Source organism: Megascapheus bottae, chromosome 16 (assembly GCF_031878675.1).
Source record: "Megascapheus bottae isolate mThoBot1 chromosome 16, mThoBot2.hap1, whole genome shotgun sequence".
Taxonomy (NCBI): Eukaryota; Metazoa; Chordata; class Mammalia; order Rodentia; family Geomyidae; genus Megascapheus; species Megascapheus bottae.
The window spans coordinates 54170766-54187280 of NC_143524.1; the positions used below are offsets into that span (position 1 = coordinate 54170766).

Consider the following 16515-nt stretch of genomic DNA (forward strand, 5'->3'; position numbering starts at 1 on the left):
AGTAGAGGCTTATTTTGTGACAGGTTGATTTTCAAGATCTATGGTGGCATTGAGTGTCATTCAAAATGTTTAGGATTTTACATTATAAATTTTGTTTATATTTATCTATTTAACTGGGGCGGGCTCAGCTTCTAAGTATACTAATATTCCACAATTAAAAAACAAGGGCTGGGAATGTGGCTTAGTGGCTAGAGTGTTTGCCTTGCATGCATGAAGCCCTGGATTTGATTCCTCAGTAGCACATAAACAATAAGCCAGAAGTGGTGTGGCACTGTGGCTCAAGTGGTAGCCTTGAGCAAAAGAAGCTCAGGGACAATACCAAGTCCGGGAGTTCAAGTCCCAGGACTGGCAAACACAAACAAACCACAACAAACCCACCACCAACAGAAAGCAAACTCAAATTTGAAACCTTTGGGGTCCCAAGCATTTTGGATAATGATTTTCATTCATTCAATATGCTATAAAAATACCTGTTTGAGTTCCAGTGAAACAAAGTGTTAAATTTCCTTTGAAAGTGGTGGAAATTAAGTTGCAGTTTCCCCCCATCTTGATTTGAGAGTCGTCTAATTCCTGGACCACCAGATCAGGATGTAGGTTAGGGAAGGGAGTCAAAGAACACTGTGCACTGGTTCTGTTCTTGAGGGAGCAGGTAAGGCTAAAAGGCCAAAAGCAGGTGAGGAAAGAGTCTGCTTTTGAGCCAAAGTTAAAGGTTACCTAAGCAGTTTATAACTGTTAAAAAATTTGAAGAACATACCTTAACTTTATTGTATTTATTTTCTGCCATAAATATCAAACTTTTTAAGTTTGTGTGATTGTAGTTAGCTCCTGAAAGAGCACTAATGGTGTGGTTAGTAAGATTATAGGGCTCAATCTGGAGGCTTGTCTTTTGCCTTGTGGCAGATTAAGAGACAAATTACTATTCTTAAGTCTCTTTTCTTGTTGAGCAAATGAAGATGGTATTATGTTTATTGAATACTATTATTCTGTAATTTGAGGAGAGTATGGGGCAAGTCAGCCTGAATGCACACCTGCCATTCCACAAACTTCTGAAGATAAAGCATTTTGATGGTATTGTTTCTATTTAGTTCTATCTTGATTTGCCTTTGAAGGTGATAGTTTAATGGCAGTGTGCTGATAGGGACAGCATTTTGGGCAGCTTTCTTTCTTTTCTTTTTTTTTTTTTAAGTTGGTCTTGGGGCTTGAACTGTAGGCCTGGGCTTTGTCTCTGAGCTCTTTAGCTCAAGGATACCACCCTACTCCTGGAGCCACAGCCCCACTTGCTGTTTTCTAGTGATTAATTGGAGGTAAGAGTCTCTAGTTCTTTAGTGCCTGGTCTGGCTTTGAACCCAGAATCTCGGATCTCATCTTCCTGAGTTAGAATTATAGGAGTAAGCCACCACACCTAGCTGGGCAGTTTTCTTGATTGGCACCCAGTGTTTAGCTAGAATGTAAAGAAGCTGATAATATATTTTAGTAGTTTTTTTTTTTACTGTAAAAGGTGATTTTTTTTTTTTTTTTTTTTTTTTAGAAAATAAGGTAAGAGAATAAATGTTAGCCAGGCTCAAATGTTAACCAGGCTCGTTGACTCACTCCTGTAATCCTAGCTACTCAGGAAGCTGAAATCTGAGGATCTCTGTTCAAAGCCAGCACAGGCACTAAAGAACTTGAGACTCTTATCTCCAATTTATCACCAGAAAACCAGAAGTGGGACTGTGTCTCCAGGGGTAGGGTGGTACTTGAGCTGAAGAGTTCTGGGACAATGTCTAGGCCCTTGGGGTAGAGCAGTAGCCTTGAGCTGAAGAGCTCAGGGACAGTGCCCAGGCCAAATTCAAGTCCCACAATCGACCAAAAATAAATAAATCAAAGATTTATTATTGTGAAGGAACTAGGCAAATGTTATGCTGGTTAATCAGAAAAATGCAAACATTAAACATTTATCTAAAACAAGTGATTGCAGAGAATTACAAATATTACTCCCTCGGAGCAAAAGAGAAGCATATTTAAAGAGTGGTTAAGATGGCTTATTTGTAATCAGATTACTTGGAAGGGTGTGTATAGTTTTTCATCTGTTGACTTTTCTTATACTTGATTTTAACTAAATACAACAAATAGTTGTGGAGAAACAAGAAGAGACAAAGTAGCTCTTCTCCCCCCTCTCTTTTTTTTTTTTTTCTTTTGTTAAAACAGAGTTTGCTATATAGCCCTCCAACTTTCTATCCTTGGTCTTTCACTCCACTACACCTGATCTCCACATAGGAATTCAGTTTAAAACAAACAAACAAACAAACAAAAAACACCTTTGGAGAGGCCGGGAGTTTGGCTTAGTGGTAGAGTGCTTGCCTAGCATGCACAAATCCCCGCGTTGGATTCCTTGGTACCACATACGTAGAAAAACTGGAAGTGGTGCTGAGGCTCAAGTGGTAGAACTCTGGCCTTGAGAAAGTCCAAGGACAGTGCTCAGGCCCTGAGCTCAACCCAAGACTGGCAAACAAAAAAAAACCCCAAAACAAAACCTTTGAAAGCTAAGTGTGGTGGCTCCACCTTCAAAGCCAGCCTAGGCACTAAAAACCATTAATGAGACTCTTATCTCCAATTAATCACTAGAAAACAGGAAGTGGGGCTGAGGCTCTAGGAGTGGGGAGGTATCCTTAAGCTGTAGAACTCAGGGACAGCACCCAGGCCCACAAAAAATAAAAAAAATCTTATGCTTCCTATTTGGATACATTTGCATTAAGCTACAGTTCAAATATTAGTTGCTCTTTTTATTTTGTACCTGTCCATTCCTTTCCTTTTTTTATGCTAGAAAATCAAGGTGTTGTATTTTTTTTTAAGGCATTTCATTTTGAAGCCATTTGAAGTTTGAAAACCCGCTAGAACTCTATATCATACTGTTTTAAAGTGAATTAAAGTTTTTGATACACCTTTTGACACTTTGATTATTTTTTAATCTTCAGTAATATAAAACCAGCTTTAGGAAGCAATCATTTAGAAATGGACCCTAAAGACCATGTTTACAGCAGTTAATAGGCACTGTTGAAACAAGGTTCCTCTGGAGGGCATTTAGGGACTGCTGTTCTAACTTCATAGGTTTAAATTTTATTGAACTTTAAGTAAATCTTTTTATATCACAAAAGACATTAGTTGCTTTTCGACTGGAAATAAGAAACTTGATTTAGTGGAGTTTTCAAGGTTTCCTATAGTCCTACTACCTTATAGCTACAGGTTAGGCTTGATGTATTAGCTTGGGCCTGTGATTCCATCTCTGTGTTAGGAGAATGGTTCCTAACAACCCGCCCTTACCCCCCCAAAAAGAAAGGGAAGATTTTTACCTGGAAAATAAAGGAAAAAGAGCAAAAAGTAGTGTCTGCCTAATAAGGTTTAAATCACAAAAGACAAGTTCTAATGTATGATTAGTATTATTGCTTTGGAACTTTGAAGCAAATCCATTTATAAATAGCACAGAATTTGTAGGACTTAAAAAATATTCCGTATGCGTGTGACCCCTGTTTTGTTTTGTTTTGCTCAAGGTTAAGTAGTGTTTTGCCACCTAAGCCACAGCTCTACTTCTGGCTTCTTTGGGGGCACTTAATCGGAGAAAAGAGATTTATGAACTCTCCTGTTAAGGCTGCCTTTGAACTTTGATCCTCAGATCTCAACCTCTGGAGTAGTTAGAATTACAGGCATGTCCCAAGCTCAGTAGCAGTAAATAAATCACAAAGACATATGGATTAATCAGACTTGTTAGTCATAGTTTGGGGGTTGAATCCTGGCAAGGCTTACCAGCAAGAGAACAATTCAACTCGCTCAGTAACACTTCCTAATATAATGATTCTTTCTGAAGAGAGTGGTAAAGTCTAGATGATAGGTAGTGTATTAGAGTAGTATACTCTAATACTGTCTTACTATGCAAAGACAATGTTACATGCTTTTCCTCATTTACTCTTACAGGATGATGCTGTAAGTATAGAAAGTGGTACAAACACTGAACGCCCTGATACACCTACAAATACACCAAATGCACCTGGAAGAAAAAGCTGGGGAAAGGGAAAATGGAAGTCGAAGAAATGCAAATATTCTTTCAAATGTGTGAACAGTCTCAAGGTAAGAACACAAAGACAGAGGCTGTGGGCTCAGTGCTAGATTTCAATTATTTCTCAGGGCAGACATACTTTATACTGAAGTCTTCTTCGGTTTACAGTATTTTTACTTAGTGTTTTGAAAATTTTTTTAAAAAATCATTTAAAATCATAGTAGGGGCCGGGAATGTGAATGTGGCCTAATGGTAGAGTGATATTATTAGTTATGATATTTTTTTCCATTCCCAGTCTTAAGGCTTGAACTCAGGGCCTGGGTACTGTCCCTTGTTTTGCAAGGCTAGTACACTACTATTTGAGCCACAGTGCCACTTCTGGCTTTTTCTGTTTATATAGTACTGAGGAATCAAACCCAGAGATTCATGAATGCAAGGCGAACAGTCTACCACTAAGCCAGACTTCCGGCCCCATTGTAACATTTTTTTTTTTTTTGAGCGATAACATAGTACCTTCAGAACAACAATGATTAATTATATGACTTATGTTTACATCATATTTTAAATGACAAGTTTAACAAACAATTGTTCAAGGAGGAAATCTCTACATTCTCTGGGATCATTGTAACATTTTTGAGAGGATATTTTTTTTTAATATTTTTTATTGTAATTAATAAAAGGGTTACATGATATTTGCCAGATAGAAGGTGCATTAAGTCACATACATTGATACCCTTTCATATGTCTTGGTACCCCCCCCCCCCCCCGGATATTTTTCTTGAATACCCAAATTCAAGGTTGTTTGAAGATTGCTTAAAGATTGATTACTTATGGCTATTTTCAAATTATTTTTATAGATTTAATAGAAAGCAGTGGTTTGGGTGAAGTGGATATACTTCGCTTGAAAATTTAAGCCTAATTAAATTTAGTGAATGCAAAGGAAAAAGAAGCATGTAGGTAACCAGGGCTAAGGTGGCACGGGTCAAGTGGTAGAGTACTTGCTCAATGTGTACCTTGACCTAGGTTCAATTTCCAGTACCACAAAAAAAATTGTATTACATCTTTAAATCCATTTGTTAGTTCTGACTTCACAAATTGTGCCCTCTTTTCTTAAGAATTTAAATGCATCTGCCAAAATTGTTCAGTTTATTGTGACTTAGAATAAGATGGTTGTGTTTAGGAAAAGACTGGGTTTAAATTGAGTGAGGTTGGAAGAGATGGGGGAAAATGGAGTGATGGTGTTCAAAATGCATTGTATCCATATCCATAAACTGACACATTGAAGTAAAATCCCTTTGTACAAGTAGTTAAGTAAGAAGGAATGAAGGAGGGGTCGGGAGTTTGGCCTAGTAGAGTGCTTGCCTAGCATGCACGAAGACCTGGGTTCGATTTCTAGGTACCACATACATAGAAAAAAGCCGGAAGTGGTGCTGACGCTCAAGTGGTAGAGCTCTAGCCTTGAGAAAGTCCAAGGACAGTGCTCAGGCCCTGAGCCCAAGCCCAAGACTGGCAAAAAAAAAAAAAAAAAAAAAAAAAGGGAGGAAGGAAAGGAGGGAGGGAGTGAAGGAGGCTACAAGGCAGGTATCGAAGTATTCTCATAGATAAATAGCTGTCATCTATCCTATCTTTGCTTGTAAGAAAACTTTATCGGGGCTGGGAGTTTGGTCTAGTGGTTGAGTGCTTGCTTCGCATGCATGAAGACCCGGGTTCGATTCCTTGGTACCACATACATAGAAAAAAGCCAGAAGTGGTGCTGAGGCTCAAGTGATAGAGCTCTAGCCTTGAGAAAGTCCAAGGACAGTGCTCAGGCCCTGAGTACAAGCCCAGGACTGGCAAAATAAAAAAAAAAAAAAGAAAACTTTATCATACACAGTGTTGTAAGTGATGAAAGCTAGTTGATACCTCAATTTTAATTTTGCTGTTTAGAGTTAGGGAGCACCAGGCTTGTTCAAGGCCTGCCTAGTACCAGCCACAGGAAGTCAGAATAGTATAAATACACAGAATAACTGATCCCGTTAAGGTTAGTTTATTATCATTTTCTCTTGGTTTCTAAGATCCATTAACATTTTCTTTTTTGTTTTTTCTTTTATAGGAAGATCATAACCAGCCATTGTTTGGAGTTCAGTTTAACTGGCACAGTAAAGAAGGAGATCCATTAGTGTTTGCAACTGTGGGAAGCAACAGAGTGAGTTTTAAGGGGGGTTGTTTGTCATTTGTAGCTTGATTATTTAATCTGTGATTAATATTGTATAGAATATGGAAAGACTTTGAAGTAAATTTTATATAATCATTTAATAACAGGATTTTATGTAAGAATGAAGTTTTAAAGAAATTGTCAATTTAAATGTAATATTCCTGGTTGAAGAATACATCTGTGGCTTAAGAGTATTACTATAACTTTTTCTTTGCTCTTTGTGCACCGTTTGCTTTGTAGGGGCATAATTGCACACAATTAAGGTCACAGGGAAGGACTCAGATGATAATACTATTAATTGACCACAACTGACTATAATGTGGAATAAAGAGCTTTTCCTTATCATTTGAACTACATAATGTGTACATAAAATATTTAATTTTTGTTCCTAAAGTTTCTTGTATATCTTATTTTTTTGATCTAACTTGGTCAAGATTGCACATAATAAATCCTTGAATAAAATTGCCCAACTGTATCATAAAACTTTGCATGCATGTATGTATATATGTATGTATATACATATTTATTTATTTTATTTTATTTTTTTGCCAGTCCTGGGCTTGAGCTCAGGGCCTGAGCACTGTCCTTGGACTTTATCAAGGTTAGAGCTCTACCACTTTAGCCTCAGCACCACTTCTGCCTTTTTTCTATGTATGCGGTATCAAGGAATCGAACCTGGGTCTTTGTGCATGCTGGGCAAACACTCTACCACTAGGCGAAACTCCCTGCCCTGTATTTTTTTTTTTTTAATGCCAGTAGTGAGGCTTTTTGAGCTATTACTTTAATTTTTTTTTCTCAAGATGGCACTCTCTGCTACACGAACCACACTTCTTCCATTTCTGGCTTTTTATTGGTTTAAGGGGGGGTTAAGAGTCTCAGATTTGTCTGCCCAGGCTGGCTTTCACTGCTATATTCAGATCAGAGTAGCTAGGATTACAGGTGTGAACCACCAGTGTCCAACTCTTCTTTTTTTTTTTTTTTTTTCCCGTTTCCACCTCTTCATAGTTTTGATTTTAGAGTATGTGACACATGAGAATGGCCACCATAATAAGAAAGTTAATATTTGATGGGCCGGGAGGTTAGCTTAGCGGTGGAGTGCTTGCCTAGCTTGCACGAAGACAGGCTTGAGTCCTTGGTACCGCATACAGAGGAAAAATCAAGAAGTGGTGCTGTGGCTCAAATGATAAGAGGTCTAGCCTTGAGAAAACTCAAAGACAGTGCCCAGGCCCTAAATTCAAGGCCTGGGACTGGCAATAAATAAATAAATATAATAAAATTAATATTTGAGAAAATACCAAATCATTTTTAGGCAACTTGTCAAGTGGTTTTTATGTTACTAATGATTTATAGCTATTCAAAACTTTTTAAAATTCATTGATACATATGTATGGGGTATATGGTGTGTAAGGTAATGTTTCAACACATGAATATATTGTGTAATGCTTCCATCAAGGCAAATATGTTTATCTTGTTAAATATTTATAATTTTACAGTTCCAAAGACCTTTTTTGTTTTTTGTTGTAAATTTAATTGAAGAACAATAGAGCATACTTACTTTGGGGTTTGTGTGTGCGTATACGTGTGTGTGTGCGCGTGTGCGTGCGTGCGCACATGCATGTGCACTTGTGCACAGGTCCTGGGCTTTAACTCAGGGCCTGGGGACTGTCCCTTAGCTTTTTTGTTAAAGATTAGTACTTTATGGTGTTCAGTTGGAGTTAAGAACTTCAGGGACTTTATTGCTAAACTGGCATGAGCTTTACATAATTTATCACTTTCAAAAATTTATACAGGTTGGTGCAGTGGCTCATGCCTGTAATCCTAGCTATTCAGGAGGCTGAGATCTGAGGATTAAGGTTTAAAGCCAGCTTAGGCACAAAAGGACCTGAGACTCTTATCTCCAGTTAGCCTCTGGAAATGGGCAATGGGGCTTGGCTCAAGGATAGGGCAGTCTCCTTGAGCTGAAGAGATCAGGGACAGAGTACAAGCCCCATGACCCACTTAAAAAACAAAAAAAATTGACGTAGACCAAGTTGAGCTGTGGTTAGTTCGAGTGCTCACTTTGAGTTGGGGGGAAGCTAAGGGACCAGCCCCAAATCCAAGTCCTAGTACTAGGAAAAAAAAGAAAAGAAAAACGTTGGTGTGATTATATAGCCAAAACATAAATGATTGAAAATAGAAACTTATTGCAGTGTTTAATATTTTCTGATATTATGTAAAATGTGTTAGAATTTGTAATGGTTTTAGTAAGTTTAGAGGAGCCATTTTAAAGTATTCTTTGCTGTGTAATTGTGACTAGAATGTTTAAATGCCAAGGAGTGTTTCTGTACTTGAGATAATTAATTTTGTTTTAATTAGGTTACCTTATATGAATGTCACTCACAAGGAGAGATCCGGTTATTGCAGTCTTACGTAGATGCTGATGTATCCTTTTCTTGGTTTTTAATGTTTGGTGTAAAATATTTATTTCAGTAAGTTTACTAAAACTTTGCTAAATTAATTCCTTAAAAATTCCATTCCTTGGGGCTGAGAGTGTGGCTCTATTGGTAGATTGCTTGCCTAGCATGCATGAAACCCTGGGTTAGATTCCTTGATACTACATACACACAAAAAAAGCCAAAAGTGGTGCCCTGGCTCAAGTGGCAGAGTGCTAGCCTTGAGCAAAATGTGTCTAAGGACAGTGCTTAGGGCCCGAGTTCAAGCCCCAAGGACTGCCACAAAAAAAAAAAAATAATCCCATCTTTTTCTTAATTGTAGCCAGTGTAATTCCTCACTTTCACCATCACCCAAGAGAATTCTAATAATTCTAATATCTAGGTTTCCAGATCCTTAGAAGACTTGTGGGTAGGGGTAGAGCCTGGTGGGTGGCTCACGCCTATAATCCTAGCTGCTCAGGAGACTGAGATGGGAGGAGCAAGTTTCAAAACCAGTCCGGTCACAATAGGACCTGAGACTCATCTCCAAGAAAACAGGAAGTGGAGCTTGGTTCAAGGGTAGGGCAGTAGCTTTGAGCTGATGAACTCAGGGACAGTGCCCAGGCCAGTTCAAGCCCCATGACCCACAAAAAAAAAGTATTGTGGGTAGATGAGTGAATCAAAAAACAGTGATACCTGTACACAATGGAATGTTACACAGCCATTAGAAAGAATAAAATAATGACATTTGTTGAGAAACGGATGAAACTAGAACAAATGATGTTAAGTGCCGTAAGCCAGGCTCAGATAGATAAATGTCACATGTTCTTTCTGATTTGCGGAAATTAGATCTAAAATACACTGGGATATGATAAACTATACAGGTTTTTAAACAGTTCACACACAGTAAGACCAAAAGAGTACATTCTCAGGAGAAAAACACAAAGGCACTTAAGTGCCTCATCATATTTATATAAAATATACATAAAAATGAACTCCAACATATGGAAACAAGAGACCTCTCTTCTTTTTTTAAGTTTATAGTTTTTATATTGTGAAGATTATCTTTTCCTTATATGTTCAGGAGTAAATCTTTGAAAGGGCTGGAGGCTAGGGAAAAAGGGTAAAGTACAGAAGTGGAACTCACTGGACACTGGTGAAGGTGAACTATACAACTCTTAAGTGGAGACAGGAAGGAGGGTCTGGGAGATAGCAAAGGAACGGAAGGCACTATATGAAAGGAAATATATGTTCTCATTACCTGACTTACCTAATTGTAATCCTTCTGTATATTATCTCTATAATAAGTAATTAATACATATAAGTATTATAGTAGGTGGATGTGATGGGTGGGTTTTGAAGTAGGCATCCTTTGACAAGTGTTCATAGAGACTAAGTAAGTAAAACTTGTGCTTCTGTGACCTTGTTGAGAATTTTGTAATTTTGGTGTAGGGTTTTTTGTTTTGTTTTTTTTTTTGTCATTGTAGTTTAATGATGAGCCTAGGTTTGTCAGAAGCAATGACTGGCAGTTGTCCACAGTTTTGATCAACAAAACCTAGATAGAAAAGAAAATGTGCAACTTAGGAAGTAAAACATTGGAAAAAATTAGACATGGTAGTCAAAGCCAAGTGATATGTTGTTTCTTCCAGATCCATTTGAAAAACCTAACAAACATGTCTGGGCAAGGAAGTGTCATTTTTTGTATATGATCTGAAAAGAAATGAACTGTTGGCATCTTGGGAAGTCTCCTCATATAGTAAAGGGTAGAAAATGGAATCTTTGTTTATATATTAACAGTCTCAGGGTAGAGCATCAGCAGTGAAGAAACCTCAGGCTGACCATTTTGTTTTGTAAATAAAGTTTTATTGGAAAGCATTAGAATTGAGTAGTTGTATAAACAGCTAAATATAAACATTTGTTGAGTGGAGGGACTGATCGATTCTTTGATTTTTTTGATCATTCGGTGTGGATCTTAGACCCAAAACTGCTGTTATATAAATTAGATTGTATTAAGAAACAAAACAAAAGAGAAAAACGAGAACTGCCACAAACCTGAGTAATTCTTCAGAGGCATCTACTTTCAAAAACAAATTGTTTCTTAACAGTGATATTCTTAGGCTGATGAAAACTTTTATACTTGTGCTTGGACCTATGATAGTAATACAAGCCATCCTCTGCTGGCTGTGGCTGGATCTAGAGGCATAATAAGGATAATTAATCCCATAACAATGCAATGCATAAAGGTGGGTTTTTTGGTTAAATAGAATCAATGACTAAGATTTGTGATTGGATTTATACTTTTGTTTTATTGCCTTCTTCAAGTAAATCCTTTGAGACTTCAGACATTTGGGCAGTATAAATTAAATAGGAAATTGTTAGTATTTACACCTTTTGTTTGAATAATGTTCTCACTTGACTTTCTACTAATCCAATTTAATGAGAATATCAGCAAGTGGCACTTTTATTCATTCATTTGTTCATTTATTTTATTTTCATTGGTTGGGTGATTTAATATGAAGCCAAGGTTAAGGACTGCTGTTTTAAGTGAAACTACCTGTCTGTTTTAGATTTATGAAAGAGAATTTATTGATTTTGAGATATGAAACTTGAAATGTTTAAAATTTATTGTAGCACTATGTTGGCCATGGAAATGCTATCAATGAGCTGAAATTCCACCCAAGAGATCCAAATCTTCTCCTATCAGTAAGTAAAGGTAAGAGAAGCAACTGTTTTCTTAGTCCTGTTTATCTCGTTATAATTGTTTTTTTAAGAGGCAGTGTTCTAAGGGAAGGAATTTGTAAGGGGAGTAATAGTAGATATTTATTTTTGCCAGTGCTGGGGCTTGAACTCAGTGCCTGAGCACTATCTTGAGCTTTTTCAAGGCAAGTGCTCTATCATTCAAGCCACAGAACCATTTCTGGCTTTTTTTTGTGTGTGTGTAGTACCAAGGAATTGAACCCAGGGGCTAGTCAAGCACTCTACCACTAGGCCACACTCCCAGCCCTTATTTTTTTTTTGAGAGTCCTAGAGCTAGAACTTATGACCTAAATTCTGTCCGGGTTCTGCACTCTATCATTTGAGCCTCAGTTCCATTTCCAGCTTTATTTTGGTCCTTAATTGGAGATGAGTCTCATGGATTTTCCTGCCCTGGCTGGCTTTGAACTGTAATCCTCAAAAATCAGCCTCCTGAGTAGCTAGGTGCTGGGTTACATTAGCATCTCAGACCAAGAACTTGAGAATGGAACCAGGACATAACCCTTAATATTTGTTGGTATCATATATAAGTAAAATAATTGTGACTGGGACTTAGGTATACACCTTACCTTACTATATCATATTAGATCTACAGCTTTACCCTCATCTGAATAGTTTCACCGTTTGTCTGTTTTAAATGATAATGCCATCAAAGTTATGACATTTTGAAATGTTCTTAAGATGATTTCACAAATTGTTTTAGCTGTTACTATCACCCCGCTAAATCATGGAATGAAAACTACAGCTTATGGGAAGTGGAACTGTGGCTCAAGGGGTACTAGCCTTGAGCTGAAGAGCTCAGGGACAAATGCCCAGGCTGAGAGTTCAAGTCCTATGACCGACAAAAAATAAATAAATATAGCTTATGAAAACTTACATTGTACCACCAATGGTTTGCACCTGTAATACTACCTACTTAAGAGACTGAGATCTGAGGATTTTTGTTTGAAACCACCCCAGGCAGAAAGGTTCCTGAGACTTGTATCTCTCACCAACAAAAAGCTATAAGTAGAGCATTGGCTCTAGTGGTAGAATACTAACCTTAAGCAAAAAAGCTCAGAGACAGTGGTTGGGCCCTGAGTTCAAGCCCCATGATAAGCACAACCCAAATTTTCACTTCTTTAAGGACATGTGGAATGTTCACAGTAAATGGGTGATAAAAATTGGTTTTAATTTTTTTGTGTGTTTATACTAGATCATGCTTTACGATTATGGAATATCCAAACCGACACTCTGGTGGCAATATTCGGAGGTGTAGAGGGGCACAGAGACGAAGTTCTAAGTGCTGTAAGTTGAAAGCTGACCTTGCAGTTTACACAGCTGTGAGCATTCACCATTGAACTGTGCTCTTTTTGGAAGAATATGTTTGTTTCTGAAGCTTGCCAGGAGGTCATATAATTTATTTCACGTGTAAGATTTTAATCTTTGAGGTAAAGGAGTAAGCAAGTAAAAACTCTGTTTTTGTTTTTATAAACATTTCCTGAACTTGTATCATCTAGTGTGTGCACTGATGGAAGAATACAATGGGCTTGTTCCTTTGATGTATTTTTAGTCTTCAAATTCTTGATTCTCCTGTCTCAGCCTTCTAATTGCTATAATTATAGATGTGCACTACCATGCACAGCTTGTTTCTTCTTTTAGTTTAAAACTACCAAGTTAAAAAAAGTTCTCACTAAAAGAAAAAATACCCAATTTAGCTGGGCACAGTGGCTTATGCCTGTAATCCTAGCTACTCAGGAGGCTGAGATCAGAGGATTGCAGTTCACAGCCAGCCCGGACACTAAAGAATGTGAGACTCTTATCTCCAATTAATTACTAAAAAATGGGAAGTGGGGCTCTGGCTCAAGGGGTAGGATAGTAGCTTTGAGCTCAGGAACAGTGCCCAGAGGTCCAGTTGACCATGGATCATGTCTATCTGGACAAAAAGTTAGTAAGACTCCTATCCTATCCAATAACAGAGCAAGGTGGCACATGCCTTTCTTCCTAGCTACATAGGAGGCATAAATAGGATCCATAAAGAGATATCCAGGTCTAAACTCAAAACCATTATGAAAAAATACTAAAGCACATTGGTAGAATACCTGCCTAACAAGTGTAAGTCCCTGAATTCAACCCCAGTATCTCCAAAAACCCCCCCAAAAAACAAAAATTTTTTTTTTCACTGAATCTGACAAGCTATATTAGATAACCTCTTTAACATAGTTTTGTACAAGACTAATGATTGTGTTAAAAGATACCATCTTCATATTGATGCATTAATCTATTATAAATGAAGTATTATAATATGTGCAAGTGTTTTTGGTCTACTTTCTTTTGGGGGGGGCAATCATGGGGCTTGAACTAGGCCTGGGTGCTGTCCCTGAGCTCTTCGACTAGCCCCAAGGCTACCACCCTACCCCTGAGCCTGGGCACTGTCTCTGAGCTCTTCAGCCCAAGGTACCGCCTTTCCCTTGAGCCAAGCTCCACTTCCTATTTTTCTGGAGGTTAATTGGAGATAAGTGTCTCAGGTCCTTTTGTGCCTAGACTGGTTTTGAACCTTGCTCCTCAGATCTCAGCCTCCTGAGTAGCTAGGATTACAGGCATGAGCCACTATGTGCCAGGGCACCCGGCTGTGTGTGTGGGGGGGGGGGGGGCGGGGATTTGCCAGTCCTGGGCTTGGGTTTTCTCAAGATTAGAGCTCTCACCACTTGAGCCACAGTATCACTTCTGGCTTTTTCGAACCCTGGTCTTTGTTCATGCTAGGCAAGCACTTTACCCCTAGGCCAAACTCCTGGCCATTTGTTTTGTTTTGTTTCTTTTTTTTGTTTTTAATATTATTATAAAGGTGATATACCGAGGGGTTATAGTTACATAAGGGTAGATTTCTCTTGCTGAGGTGCAAGTGGTATAGCTCTACCCTTGAGAAAGTCCAAGGACAGTGCTCAGGCCCTAAGCTCAAGCCCAGGACTGGCAAAAAAAGGGAAAAAAAAAAAAAAGAATGTCAGTTATATTTCTTGATTTCAGGTGATGGAGAAAGTAATACAACTGCTCAGCTCCTAGTGTCACAAAATAATTTTTACTTTAACATTTGATATATTCAATATTTAATTCAGTATTAAGATTGATTATACTCAAATACATTTAAAAGATAAAACTAAATTCATGTACTAGTTGTCTTCCATATTATACAAAACAGTCACATGATTAAGAATATTAAGTGATAATTTTTTTTTGTGGATAATGGGGCTTGAACTCTGGGCCTGGGCACTGTCCCTGAGTTCTTCAGCTCAAGGTTTACCACCCTACCCTTGGAACCACAGCCCCACTTCCCATTTTTCTAGTGATCAAGAGTCTCGTGGTCTTTTGTGCCCAGCTGTCTTTGAACTGCAATCCTCAGATCTCAGCCTTCTGAGTAGTTACAGGCATGAGCCACTGTACCCTGCTTTAAACTTTCTTTAAAGTAGTAAAGTCTGTGATTTGGGACACCAAGTACTTAGTATTGTAGTTTTCATTGTATGGTAGGTACATCAGGTGAAAATTGGATGTATGTAATTTGGGACTGTTACACATTTCTTTCACTTTACATGTAGGATTATGATCTCTTGGGAGAAAAAATAATGTCCTGTGGTATGGATCACTCTCTTAAACTTTGGAGGATCAACTCAAAGAGAATGATGAATGCCATTAAGGAATCTTACGATTATAACCCAAATAAAACTAACAGGTAAGAACCAATCCAGATGTCCATCAGTTGATGAGTGGATCAACAGATGTGGTATTTATACACAATAGAATACTATGCTGCTGTCAGAAAGAATGACATCACCCCATTTGTAAGGAAATGAAAAAAGACTTAGAAAAAATCATAATAAAGTAAGCCAGACTCAAAGGAACATAGGTTCGATGGTTTCCTTCATTTATCATAATCAGTAGAAACCTTGGGCTCTCCTAGCAGAGATTTATAATAGAGCAAAACCTAGATACATAAGGGCATATAGTATGATGCTAAATGAAAGGACCTCAGGTTATAGAAACAAAAGCCATATAATGAGTGATTCTTGTCTTTAATGTACTATGTTATCTCTCATCTCTTTTGCTGTCCCTTGGTTATCTCATATTGTTACAGTATTTCACTTTGTTATCTGATGTATTGTATAGATGCTTATTTGATTATTTGAAATAGGATAGGGAAGGGGGTAGGGGGAGGGAAATAGGGACCATGACATGAGAAAGGGTATCCATGTTTGTGAAGTAATGCACCTTCTATCTGGTGAATATAAGGTAACCCTTCTATTAATTACATTAAAAAATATCTGAAAAAAAACCCACAGCAGGTAACAGTTAAATTGTGTTGCTGTTGAATAGATATGTTTTATTTTTTCCCAGAATGATCAGATCTCCAACATTGATTTTAGAAGCTCTTTTAAGTTATGTGTAAAAATCTTTAAGTCAAACTTACTGTGTACTAGAGAGTGTAAAAGACAAATTAATGAAGTTTTCATTTAAGCTAGTAAAGTCATAACTTCTGTGCCATAACATTTTCCTCTAAATCATATTCCCTTTGTTAAATGAAAAAAAATTCAAATTAAGTGGCCTTGTTCTATTATACAATTGGCTTTTTTTTTTTTTTTTTTGGCCAGTCCTGGGGCTTAAACTCAGGGCCTGGGCACTGTCCTTGGGCTTTCTCAAGGCTAGAGCTCTACCATTTGAGCCCCAGATCCTCAGATCTCAGCCTCCTGAGTAGCTAGGATTACAGGTAATATGCCTTTTAAATATAAGAGAAAAAGAAAAGAAAGTGTGTAAGATAATTGATGGCATGCCACACTTCTTCAGCTACTTTAGCATAAAAACAGGGTCATAGCTGAAGCCTGTCTCCTAGCTTCTTTGTGGCTAGGTACTGATTCACACTTCTCATTCCCAGTGACACAGTGATGCACAAGTAGAATTGCAACCCAGGCCAGTTGGGTCATAACTAGAGACCCTTTCTCAAAAACAATGCAAAAAGTTGGTAGGGTGTAGCTCATGTAGCAAGCTGCCTATCTATTAAACAAGAGGCCCTAACTTGAACTCCTAGTTAAAAAACAATGTCATGAGTTGGTAGTAGAGCTATGGTACAGGTGGTTAGATAGAGTACCAAGAGCACCAGC

General features: G+C 37.8%; 1 protein-coding gene across 2 annotated transcripts in view; it reads left to right on the forward strand.

Annotated features, from left to right (window-relative positions):
* Eed (embryonic ectoderm development) overlaps nt 1-16515 on the forward strand; it is a 28123-nt gene that overhangs the window by 1952 nt on the left and 9656 nt on the right. For both annotated transcript variants that reach the window (XM_090348581.1, XM_090348582.1), the window contains exons 2-8: nt 3949-4101; nt 6123-6215; nt 8580-8645; nt 10753-10878; nt 11267-11348; nt 12585-12676; nt 14959-15092. In XM_090348581.1, coding sequence (XP_090204707.1) covers nt 3949-4101; nt 6123-6215; nt 8580-8645; nt 10753-10878; nt 11267-11348; nt 12585-12676; nt 14959-15092 — 746 coding nt within the window. The remainder of the gene's footprint in view (nt 1-3948; nt 4102-6122; nt 6216-8579; nt 8646-10752; nt 10879-11266; nt 11349-12584; nt 12677-14958; nt 15093-16515) is intronic.